The 12902-nt window shown below is 45.5% G+C and overlaps 1 protein-coding gene across 4 annotated transcripts in view; it reads left to right on the top strand.

The window, feature by feature from the left end:
- The window catches only part of BCAR3 (BCAR3 adaptor protein, NSP family member), an 87743-nt gene that overhangs the window by 68134 nt on the left and 6707 nt on the right, over positions 1–12902 (top strand). For all 4 annotated transcript variants that reach the window (XM_081194979.1, XM_081194980.1, XM_081194982.1 and 1 more), the window contains 4 exons: positions 2913–3355; positions 4351–4451; positions 6161–6792; positions 12114–12229. In XM_081194979.1, the coding sequence (XP_081051105.1) occupies positions 2913–3355; positions 4351–4451; positions 6161–6792; positions 12114–12229 (1292 nt within the window). The remainder of the gene's footprint in view (positions 1–2912; positions 3356–4350; positions 4452–6160; positions 6793–12113; positions 12230–12902) is intronic.

Below are 12902 nucleotides of genomic sequence, written 5' to 3' on the forward strand. Positions count from 1 at the left end.
TAATTATTATTTTATTATTTGTATCCCGCACATCTGACTGGACAGCTTCCAACAAAATATAGAAACACAGTGAGACATCAAACATTTAAAAACTTCCCTATACAGGGCTGCCTTCAGATGTCTTCTAAAAGTTGTATATCTCCTTGACATCTGATGAGAGGATATTCCACAGGGTGGGCACCACTACCGAGAAGGCCCTGTTCCAGCAAGCCATTTTGAGAAGGTGGTGAAATGCAGCCTGCTACAGTTGGTGCTTTTGGCCATTATGTCTAGTTTTGCCCTCAGCTGTGGATAAGCAGCAGCAGGACTCACTCAGATTCAGAATGCATTTATTCTGACACAGCCACTTGCTATTGCGCTGGTTTGGCTATGTCAGGGGTAGTCAACCTTTTTATACCTACCGCCCCCTAATGCATCTTTCTTGATGATAGAATTTCCTTACCGCCCACCAGTAATCAAGGGAAGGAGGATTCGGCTTGTGCCATAGAACCCCCTACCGCCCACCTAGAATCCTGAAAGGCCACTAGTGGGCAGTAGGGACCATGTTGACAACCCCTGGGCTATACAGTCATACCCTGGTTGTTGAACGCCCTGTAACTTGTACGTTTTGGGTCCCCAACGCCACAAACCCGGAAGTGATTGTTCTGGTTTGCAAATGTTCTTTTGGAAACCGAACGTCCAACGGGGCTTCCGCGGCTTCCTGCAGCCAATCAGAAGCCGCAATTTGGTTTTTGAGCATTTTGGAAGTCAAACGGACTTCCAGAACAGATTCCGTTTGACTTCCAAGTTACGACTGTATAGCAAAGAAACAAATCTTGCACGTACAATTAAGATTTCAGAAATAGTTTCAAGGGAGGAAAACATTTAAAATATCAAATATTGATGCCACAAGGAAGTCAAGCATCTCTGTTGTAATCAATAGCATTTCCATTAATATTTTAGTATTAATGCACTTAAGCAGTATGCAAGCAGGAAACCTCACTGTCCTGGATGCAGAATACTTATCCATGTCTTTTAGTAGGAACAGGAATTTATCCCAGGAAGATAATCCCATCTTTGAAGCTAGAAACAGATAGATGTATTTAGTGCAAAGTTCTTCACACACCAGTAGCAGTTTTGTAGTGGGCACCACCACAAAGGGGAAAAGGATTAAACTTTCCTTCATTATGCAAGTGTTCCTTCTGCTGCTTGAGCAGTTTATGGTTCTTTTAAATAATTGTATGTTAATTTATATTCACACAATTTATTTGTCCCTGACATGTAGCAATTTGGGAATATAGGAGACTAGCTGGAAAGAGAGAGCCACTGTAAGCTCTGTTGGCTTTGACCGCATTGTGTAGTCACACAGCTCTGCATCTTTTTAGCTTTGGGATGTGAAAGCTCTTTGTGTTCCGATCATGTCATGATTTTTATTATTATTTTGCCTTTGCAGATTACAGTTTGGTGTGCCCGTAAAAATCCCAGAAGCGTATTTTATGTTTTTTTTGTAGCAGCTTTAAAAAAGGCTTTGTTTTGTTGTGTGGAATCTTAAACTGTTTGTGGTTTATTGCGGTTTGGGTTCCTGCAGGCTACGGCCTTCATAATTAGCTGTGTTAGGTGGATTGAAAACACAGCAGGTATCCTCATCTGAGCTGGAAACAAAGTGAATCAGTGGGATGCTAAGGCTAATGAGACACTCTCTGACTACTTAAGCAGTACACAGTTGAGTATAGTACATGACCACATGGCACTCAACTGTTCTTATTGAGAGAGCCATTCACAATCCTTATTCAGGCTGCATGCACACTCATGTTTACTCTGCATCCAGTGCGCTCCCACCACTGGTATAGGAAGCAGTGTGCACATGATGCTACCCACAACCCACATCTATCCTGTCTTTCCTTATGGAATACCACTGTTTTAGCATTTCTCGATTTCCTCCATCCTAATTGAGAAAAGGAAAAACCTAGCTTGTGTTTTAAGCCTGTAATGTGTCCATAGCCTCAGTGTTAGCAAGAAGGAATGGAGGTGTCTTGGCTTGCAGTCCAGATCTCAGTGTGCCCAGTAATTCAGAGTTGTGAATGAGGAACCCCTTTCCTAATGTTGGGGTGCCAGGTGCCTACCAGAGCTTCAAAGGATTCCATGGCCTTGTTTCCAGATATAAACAAGGGTAGGAATTTAACTTCACTGTGACAGGGTATCCTATGGATTCTACTTATATTCCTAGGCTAATCAGAATTTGGGCTGCGAAGCTGATCTTAGTCTTTTGCAAGGTCCAAATTTAAAAGTAGCAGTTTGAACTATCTTTGTCAGGCACTGGAGCCTAAGCACAATACCAGAAGACAAGAGTGCCAGGTTGAAGTCTTCCGTATCACTGAGATGGAAAAACTGTATGGGAAGCTCAGAAAAGGGGAAGGGCCTGTGACTTAGCTGACTATGTTGAATAGTGGTATAGTCCTATTCCAGAACTATAGCTGGACTACAACTCACACCAGCCTCAGAGTGAATTGTCAGGGATGATAAACATCTGGAAACACCTGGAAGACACCCGGTTGTGGGAATGGTTACTCTAGGACAGTGTTTCCCAAACTTGGGTCTCCAGCTGTTTTTGGACTACAACTCCCATTATCCCTAGCTGGCAAGAACATTGGTCAGGGATGATGGGAACTGTAGTCCAAAAACAGCTGGAGGACTGAGTTTGGGAAACAGTGCTCTAGGATATATATTTAATGTTTTGCTATTTTATTTAAATGCAACAACTTTTGTGATAGATTACAACGAAGCATTGTAACATATATATATATATAGATATACATACACACATACATACATACACACACACACACACACACACACGCTAAGGCTTTCGGTAAAATAAAGTAAGGGTACACTTGTCCAATAGTGGCTAATCTCATTCTGATTTTCTCTTAAAGGTGTCTGAAAGCCTTGTTCAGAGAGATGGAGATTTCTTGATCAGGGACTCTCTCTCAAGCCCTGGGAATTTTGTCCTTACCTGTCAATGGAAAAACACCTCTCAGCACTTCAAGATCAACAAAACCGTCTTGAGGCTCAACGAAGCCTACTGCCGTGTTCAGTACCAATTTGAGGACGAAAGTTTCGACAGCATCCCTGGCCTGGTCCGGTGCTATGTGGGGAACCGCCGGCCAATCTCAAAGCAGAGCGGGGCAATTATATTTCAGCCCATCAACAGGACTGTCCCACTGAGGTGTCTGGAAGAAAAATATGGCACTTCCCCAGCCCTGCAAAGGGAGGGCAGCATTCCGGAAGGAAAAGTGGAAACTCCAAAAAGACTGAGCCTTAATATGTGCACTCGCCAGGCCAGAGAGCAGAATTCAGCCCGAGGAAACCTTCTAAGGTACGGCTATCTTGCAGCATCTGTGAGAGTTTGAGATGGACGCCCTACTCAGGAGATCAGAATGTGGCTCTTAATTATACAAGGGAGGAGAGGAGAGTATACATGATCAAGGAAGCTCTATCCCTTCCCATCACACTCCATGTTGAAGAGCAACTGTCTGCCAAGGGGAGCCCATCTGTACTCATGGATCCGTGTGGAAGATCCATGATTGGGTTTCTTGACTTTTTTTTTTAATAAAAAAAAGCCTAAAAAACAGCTTTGGTTTGTCTGAAATGGCTGGGGGAAGCCATACTTTTTAATAGTGTAATTTTATGTTGTGAACTGCCCTGAGATCTACAGGTATAGGCTGGTATGCAAATTTAATAAATGCTACTACTACTTGGGAAGGGCTCTTTAGCCTTTTCTCCCTGCCTGGTTCTCTTTTAAAATCTATCAACCCTTTGCTCTTAAAACATCTATTAGCCCTGTTTTGGGGGAAAGGCTGGTGCCTGTGTTTTTATCTCCCCCCCCCCCCGAATGAGCCTATTAGTAGCTTTGTGGCAGTGATTTCTGTTGCTGGGAGAAAGGTTAGGCACCCCCACGCCCAGTGCTGCTGTTACAAGTCCATCTCCCTGTTTTCCCCCATCCTCCAGCTGTTTAAGGTTCTAGAGATCCAGACATCCTTGTTCCTAGCACTGCTTTTAAGTAGCATTGCAAATCAACTAAATCCACATTCATTAATATCACTCCTTTTGCTCACCAAGTTCAGAGTGAGAATGTCTATAGACATATACCATGTCTATAGTCATGGTGGTGGGGACAGACTTTTTGTGGTTTTGTGCTTTGGGATCATCAGTCAAGAGAGTCAGATGTCTGGTGGCCTGGCAATGAAGAGATCAAGCAGGGATGTGCAGCTCATGGCTCAAAGAGTATGGTCTGTGTGCAGAGGCGTAATGGAGAACATTAAAAAAATCAATTAACATGAATTAACATTGTGACGTTCCTCCCCTTTACAGAAACAAAGAAAAAAGCGGTAGCCATCCAGCCTGCTTGGACCATGTTCAGGAGAAGAGATTCCCCCTGAAGGCTCACCAGTCGGAAAGCTACCTGCCCATCAGTATGTGTCACCTGAGCTATGTGTTTGGAGCAAAACAGAGGGTGTTGCGGCGGTGGGCTGCTGTTCATTGAGCTTCTGTTTTAAACATGTCCTTGGGGAATTGTACACTTTTTATTGTCTGGGCACAAGAAAACAACAAACACATTGTGTGTGCGTAAAGTACATGCCACCCATTCATTGCATAATCCCTGCCTTTCTCTTCAATCCCCCAATTTTGAAGAACCAAACAAGAGGTGGGAGTGTTGGCTGGACTTGCCTCATAAGACTTTGGAGAGTGTGGGACATTGCCCCCCTCCTGCCCCCCTGCTTTTTCCATCTAGCAAAAGTTGCCCTCAGCAAAATCTCACATGCCACCTGGAGCTTTGCATCTACAATGATTTGCATGTGCCTTAAAGGTCTTTGTAGGTATTTTCCTGCATTCTGGAAACAATTAGCTTTACATGAGCTATGCTCTGAAATCCATTCCTGTCATAACTCCTTGTGCACTCAGGTTCCCTTTTCGGAAAATGTTCTTTCCGTGCAAAATGTGGGGCTATTTCTTGTGAGTCACAAGCTCTCATTTCTGCTCTTACCCATCAGATTCAGTTACAAACCAGTTCCTATTCCAAGCCCTGGAGATTTTCCACTTCTGACTGTACAGCCCGGAACATTATCATACTCACTGAAGAATAATGTGACAGTGCAGCTGCTCTGTATATCTCTGATTTTTGGGGGGGAGGAGGACCTGTATATTGGTGGAGCTTTACGCTTCACTGTCTCTAAACTATGCATCTTAAGTATGTGGCATTGGGAAGAATGCAAGGCATCCCAAATATATTGTTTGGTTTGTAACTATGGTATGTGTATTTGTGTTAACTGCCATGAAATCCTCAGATGAAGGGTAGGATAGAAAAACAAACAAACAAACAAATACTTTAACCAAGGAAATAATGAGTTGACAAAATTAGCTCCGGGGTGACATATTCATTATGTTCAGATATGAAAAGTCCAGCATGGAAATGATGCCTCTGTGCAAGAATGCAGCACTTGCCTGAAGAGCAAGGCCTGCTTGGCTTGACAGAACCCGGTTTCTTTCTCTCTGAACCCTCCTGCCTCTCCAGACAAGGGCGTACCTAGGGTTTGGCCCAATTGCCAAGGGCAGAGGCCCAGAGGGGTGCAAAAATCATGCCTTTCCACTCTGGCTCAGCTCCTCTAGTAAGGGCACAAGGGAGCCTAGTACGCCTCTCTGTTCAGCTCCAGGACATTACAGAGAATGACTGGTTTGTGCATCCCTCCCTCCTCTGTGCTCTTCAGGGGACTCCAGTTCTCGAATGTGAGTACATTGCAGCGCACAGAAGAGGAGGGAAGGTGGGCCTGGGGGCTGCATGTTGCCTGCATGCCCCACCCTTCAAAAAACAGCCAGTAATTTGTTGAGTGAAGACTTTCACAAGGCCACTTCAGTGTGTGAAAACCTGACAGGGGTAGATTGCTTTGTGATACCCTTTTGCGTGAGTGACTCCTGAGGTCAGCCACACTTGCGGCCTTTCAACACCTTGCTCACCCATCACCTGTGCAATGACTGGGATGGGAAGGAAAGCCTGCCATTTCTTGCCAAGGCATGTGATTCTAGATTTTGGAAGTCTTCTTCCTTCTCTGTCTCCCTGACAAGCGCTGCTCCCTTGCCATTTGTTAGCTCCTAACCTGTGTTGCCTCCTCCTTTTAACTTCCAGGTTCAAGGTACCCATCTCAGGGAACTGAAGTTGAAACCAGCCCTTGTCCCAAGTCGCCAGCATTCAGGACAGGCAGTGAGCCCGCACTGAGCCCCCGGATGTTCCGGAGAGCTGCCTCTGAGTTGCAGCTCATCGATGCTCTCAGGGGTTCTGACAGCCAGCTGTACCCCAGGCCTCCGCCCAAGCCCAGCAAAGTCCCCTTTCTGAGGCCACCGCACGGTTCGGAGGCCCTGTATTGTGAATTGAACGCAGCGTTTCCCACAGACTGCGGGGTGACAAAGCAACCTTTATGCCAGAAGGACAGCTTTGTAGAGCATCTGGCAACGAGGGAGAATGGGACACATTCATCCAGGCATTCCAAAAGGAGCTACTTGATCCTGGGCGACAATGACTCTTTGCTGAGCGCTGCGGACCCACTCGTGGCCCAGACGGAGATGTGCAAAGAGAGCAGCGTCTTTGTCGCGCCTGTTCTTGAGATGTTCTCCAGTTTCAGGCCTAACGATTTTGAGTCCAAGCTCCTTCCCTTGGAAAACAAACCCTTGGAGACAGCCATGCTGAAAAGGGTGAAGGAGCTGTTCACAAACAACAGTGCAAAGAGAATCGCTCTGCATATGCTTAAAATGGACTGCAAGGTAAACTGTCTGTTTCTTTAAAAAAAAGGTAGTAGTACTGTATTGGCCCAAATATAAGCCACACTTTCCCCCCAAATTTGGGCCGTAAAAAGTTAAAGAGCGGCTTATATTCATGACCTTAATGTGCAGCTCCCCCCCCCCCCAGGAAGCAGCGCACTGCCTGCCCGCTGCTCCCAAGCCTCCTAAGGAAGGGGGAATGGGGGGAGGCCACTGGCAAAACTGCATGGCTCTCCCCCCCCCCCCCCGAGCAGCCCAGGAGCGCAGGGCAGTGGCTTGCTGCCTACCCACCACTCCCAAGCCTCCCCCAGCACTGGCTTGGGGAGGTAGTGCCAGGAGGTGGGCTGCACCCACAAATAAACCTTGAATTTTAAATGTGTGGCTTATTTGCGGGTGCGTCTTCCATTCCGGCCAATATGGTAAATAACGCTAAAGGGAAGTGTCCTTTCAAGAGTAGTAGCTATTTTAGATCAGACCAGGAATTTGTCTAAACTAGTAACCTAGGAAAAGGGCATTTCATTGTGGCGGATCCTTCTTAATGACAAGGAGCCCATCCGCACCCTACATTTAAAGTACATCCAGTGCACATGACTCCCCCCCCCCAAAAAAAAGAATCATGGAAACTGTAGTTTGTTAAGGGTGCTGGGAGGCAATAGCTCTATGAGGGGAAACTACAGTTTCCAGGGTTCTCTTGTGCTTTACATGTGTACAGTATGTTCTTTAAAATTATTTTGTTGGTTCCACCGCTTGCTGCCACATTTTGGACCAGTGGCAAGTTTTCAAATGCTGTTCAAAAGCAGCCTCGCATAACACGTGCACTGCAGTAATCCAACGCGGACCCTAACACAAGCAGGACAGTGTGGCAGGAGAGGGTTCATGCAGCCTGTGCACCAACTCATCTCTGGTGAAAGGCATTTTTTGAGCCACAGAACACATGGTGCTTGATTTCTGCTTCTGCACGCTCAATGCAGAACAGCATAATGCAGCACATTTGACTCCAGGTCTGACCTAGCAGCCAGAACAGTGTAGCCTCAATTAAATCATAGCAATTAGAGGGGCAGAAGGGAGCTGAATTTAGACCTGCCTCCTCTGAGCTCAGCCGGTTGGTGCCGTTGCTGATTTGACTGGCTGCATTCATATATGGACAGATCAAGGCTAGTGGTTTCTGGCTCGTTACTTGCCCAGAAGGAATTGTGATTGTCAGGAAGTGGATGCACTATATAAAAACTCTTCCTTCTGGGCGAGTAACTGACTGCAAATCTGCACAAGAGGAGTGCTACCATATTGTTTGCTTGGGGTGAGGTGGTCTGATGAAACTTAAAGGATTTCTGGTCTTGAGAGAAGGGGTTGGGTTAGATGGCTGTGTTTCTGTGAAAGACAGAATGGATCAGGAGACAGCAGTCAGCTCCAGGAAATAGTTTTGTGCATTGTATCAGCAGAAGAGGCTGCAAGAGCTAGAGAGGAATGCTCATTTATTGTAGGAGTATTAATCTCACCTGAGTTTTGGTAAAAGCCCAAATCACTTTCAATTCCCCATGTATCTGTCCCAGGATGCAGCCAGCCAGCAAGGTAGCTAATAACTCCATAGACTCCACAGCAGCTGGATCCAAGATTCCTGGCATGCTAATTCTGCCCTCTAGCGGAGCTGTCTTTGAAATAAGTGAAGCTATCTGTGTTTGTAGCAACAAAGAATTTAGATCCTCTTGTCAGTTGTTTGGGGTATACTTGGGAGCAGGCTCTAGAGTTTGCCAATTTAAGCAGCAGGTTTTTGCAGAGGACAGGATTCCTTGTGATAGATACCACTAGGAATGCCACAGAGAGTCTAGGAGATTTTTTTTAAAAAACGAGATATGATAGCCATCTTCAAATATCTAAAGGGCTGTTACATGGAGGATGGACCAAGCTTGCTTTCTCTGCTCTGGAGGGTACGGCCAATGGATTCAAGTTACAAGAAAGGAGATTCTAACAGGAGATGGTGGACTTCCCTTCCTTGGAGGAGGTTTTTAAGCAGAGGTTGGATGGCCATCTGTCATGGGTGCTTTAGTTGATATCCCTGCATTGCAGGGGGTTGGACTAGATGATCCTTGGGATCTCTCTCAACTCTACAATTCTGTGATTCTATGGGCTGGTCACATTGCATACTGCAAGAGCCATGCTGACAAATGCCTATCCAAAAGTACTGGCAGGGTGGGAAGATATGGCAACAGCTGTATACAAACCTGCAGTGGTCACTTCAAGCTATTGTGATCACAAGTACCTCTTCTAGGTTTTGTTTCATGTTTAGAGGCAACAGTTGGCTGGTGAGCTTGCTATATGGAAACACCCTAAGTTAATGGGATAAGCTTTGTTTTTATTTGGGAGATGGGGATTAAAAGCAGTCTTTTGTGCTGCAGCACATCTTCCCTGCTCACTTTCTGTGAGAATGACCCATTACTTCGAATCCCTGCTTGATACCACCCAGGTGTCAAATGGCATTATCTACACACTGCTTCACAGCGTTATCTCCCCTCTTGCTGTCATCGGTTCAGTGACACTCCTTTGAATGCTTCCCCCTAAAGCTATTACAGGCTTGTTAGAATCAACAGCTTCTTTGAGGATTCTGTAAATCAAGTTGGCATCAGCTGCAGTCCATTGCACCAATTGGGATGGTGAGGACCTTTCCGGCACTCTCCTCATTACTTAGAGCACTCCACTCTGAGAGCTTAATCTATATTTATGTTCAGTTTAAACCGGGCACTAGAGGAATTGCCTGTCTCCTGACATTGCATTTGCCCCGGTCACAGGAGGGTCTCCAGATGAGATTGGTTAAGCCAAGTAGCATTTGGGGCCCGTTATTAGAGAGAGTGAGGGTAATATTACTAATGACACTTAGTGCCACCTGCCTGCAGCCCAGAGGGGCTAGAAGTCCCTCATGAAGATGATGCTGGATACTTCGATGATGCTGTAAAATATGAGGCCATTATGACTCATCAAAGATTTCTGGCGGATGTTGTAAAATGTGCCAGATGTTTCTCTTGCCTTATCTTTTGGTGATAAAGCTGGCAATGCTGTCACAGGCCTGCTGCTGTAACACATCTCCTGGTGATGATCTTGGGAAGGGGGTGAATGGCTAACCCAGGCGATCTCACCCTGGACCTCATGTATGCACAAGTGACTTAAGTGTTTGGGCAAATCACAGTAACGTGGTGGTCATAAAGGAAGAGACAATTGTACATATACCTCTTTACAGTGGTATCTTGGGTTAAGAACTTAATTCGTTCTGGTCCATTCTTAACCTGAAACTGTTCTTAACCTGAGGTACCGGTTTAGCTAATGGGGCCTCCCGCTGCCACCGCCGTGCGATTTCTGTTCTCACCCTGAAGCAAAGTTCTTAACCTGAGGTACTATTTCTGGGTTAGCAGAGTCTGTAACCTGAAGCATCTGTAACCCGAGGTACCGCTGTATTTCACCAGCATGCCCCTTTTGTTAGCAGCGAGGGTCATGTCACCTCCAACTGATGTGGGTTGAATGGGTGGGGTTGCATTTGTGTATAATATGGCTACTATTGGCAGAGACCCTCTGCCTTGTGGGACGTCTTTGTGAGAAGAAAAGGCTAAGGAGTAAACCCTAAACAAATCCAGAGTGGAGTCCCTAAGGTGGTTGGGTGGCACCTTGTACACCTCCTTCTGGCAACTCTTGCAGCCAAGTTGGTGCCAAACATATTGCTCTGCTTTCCTTTGGACCACATCAATGAGGCTGAGAGGGAGGACTTGTTCGGGCAGCCCAGGACTTCCATATGCATTGCCCAGGCTTATGCCCTGGAGAGGTCACTTTGGTGCTGGTAACTCAGCAGTTAGGAGTTAGAGGTCTCTGCAGCCACAGCAGGTGCTGTGATTCTCTAGTGGTTTGACTTTACCACTGGAGATGCACTCCATTGTCCCTTGAGACCAGTGGATGGCAACAATTAGCAGAAGGGTTACAAAAATGCAGGAAGGAGGTGAATTTGAAGCATTTTATTGAAAGGCTCAAGTGCTTTTCAAAGCGGTTGACTTGTGGGCAACAGTTTAATCAAGACAGCCGCCAGCAGCCAAACCCAATTCCTTAGGGGTTCGTTTAGCCCTGAAGAAGAGCTGTCTGACTTAAAACACATCAGGCCTTAATAAACCGCTTTAAATTCACCTTTTGAGGTACATTTGCTTTGCTTCATGTCATTTAGTGCAACAAATGTGTTGTGTTCCTGTGCGGGAGGTTAAACAAATCCTAGCATAGATTGATCTCTTGATTGGTTCACCTTTCCCCTGGCAAGCCTAGAGATTGCTGCCTTTCTGTTTGGGCTTTTTCTCTGCCTCTCTCTCCACCTGTAGTTAGGGTAAATGAGAAAGCCATACCACTGTTTCCTATGCTTGTAACCCACCTTCCATGATGAAACTTAGGATCTCACACAGAGATCTCTCTGGTAGTACCCCTGTAGCTTCAACATGGCCAGCTCTTGGGATGTTTGACAACACCCCATTGTGTGCCTTTTCTATACCATGTCCTGGGACTGCCTGCTAGGATTAAGCTGTGCTCAATTTTTGTTGATTACTGTTTCCCAACACAGCTGAAACAAACCTATAGCTTAAACTGTATGCAGTAGAAATCTATAAACTTGAGTATATTTGCTTGGCTTTTTTAAAAGTTACTAATTCAACTAGAGAAACAGTCTTATTGACATGCTAAAATTCGTTGCAAAAAGAATTAAGTGTTAGGATGAGAAAGGAACCGTGAGCTTGGTAACAGTTCCACCCAAGCGAGCACCATGGAAGGGAACCTCAGTGGAATTTTGTCTATGGGGAACAGCTCTTGAGGTTCATGGTGGGCTGCAGTGGAATGAGGAACAGCAAGGAAAGGGGAGCTTGGGGGTTTGCCAGCTGACTGGGGGTTGGGAGGAGCAGGGAAACTGACCTGCTCTTTTGTCGCTTTAAAAGTACCCATGTGTAGAAATCAACAGGTTTCACAGTGTGGAGACAAGCGTCACCATCTGATAAAAGCAGCTATTGAAAGCACAGTTGCAGTTGCAGGCTGAAAAGTTGGCAACCCTAGCAGGAGCTCAGTATAACCAACACTGGATCCCCATGAAGCGTTTGAACGGAACAATCATGTGTCCCTTCGAGAGAGAAGCTGCTTTACGTTTTATGAATTGCTTGAGCAAGCTGGCAGCCTTTGGATGGTAGCTGCTCTGGCATGTAAAGCAGCAAGGAGCAATTGGGGCTGCTGAGGGTTTTCAGCATAAATGTTGGTTAATGTTCAGGCTGCCTTGTCTCCACCCTGACTCAATCCGTACGCACTCTTGCTGCACTTGACAGGTTGCTAGGATACTGGAGGTCTCCGAAGAGATGAGGAGAATCATGGGAGTGAATTCAGGCCTGGAACTTATTACATTGCCGTATGGACACCAACTGCGCCTCGACATAATTGAAAGGTAAACGCTGTTATTGCTACCTTACAAGTTTCCTTCCCCTTCTAGGCTCTGCGGAAAATATCAGGCTGCCGAGGGAAATTGTCAGGGGTTCATTGTTCTTCTCTGTAAAAAAAGTATTTGTCAGTTCTGCCTTTCCTCCCACTATTTATCTATTATGGCATAGATTCCTAATGGATGACATGCTAATAGATTCTCAGTGATAGGGTGTGATTTTGGTGGGCTGCTGAGAGGCTAAGCACCTTTTACAAAATGGCTATTCAAGGAAAAATTTGAACCTATTATTATTATTATTATTATTATTATTATTATTATTATTATTAGCTTCTGAGCATGTTTACATGGACACCAACATTGTGGGGGTGGGTTGGGAAGCATTTAATCATGAACTGTGAGCAGGTTTTTGTAAATAAACTATGATATCGAGGGAAGTATTTTTTTTTTTTAATGGAAGGTATTCTTAAGCAGGAAATAAGTCCAAAAAGATCTGTAGCACGACCTGAAAAACTAAATGCCTTATGTTCCCACATGTCGCCAACACAGATAATCCCAGGAATCTTAAGTGCAAAACATCTCTTCAGGGACTTTGAAAGCCTCCTTTGAGGCCTACAGAATAATACCTTGTCTGCATTCAAAGCCACCAGGCTGCCCCTCCTCTTCAAAAAGTTGCATGCAG

The sequence above is a fragment of the Podarcis bocagei genome (assembly GCF_964188305.1).
Source record: "Podarcis bocagei genome assembly, chromosome: 5".
NCBI classification, from domain to species: Eukaryota; Metazoa; Chordata; class Lepidosauria; order Squamata; family Lacertidae; genus Podarcis; species Podarcis bocagei.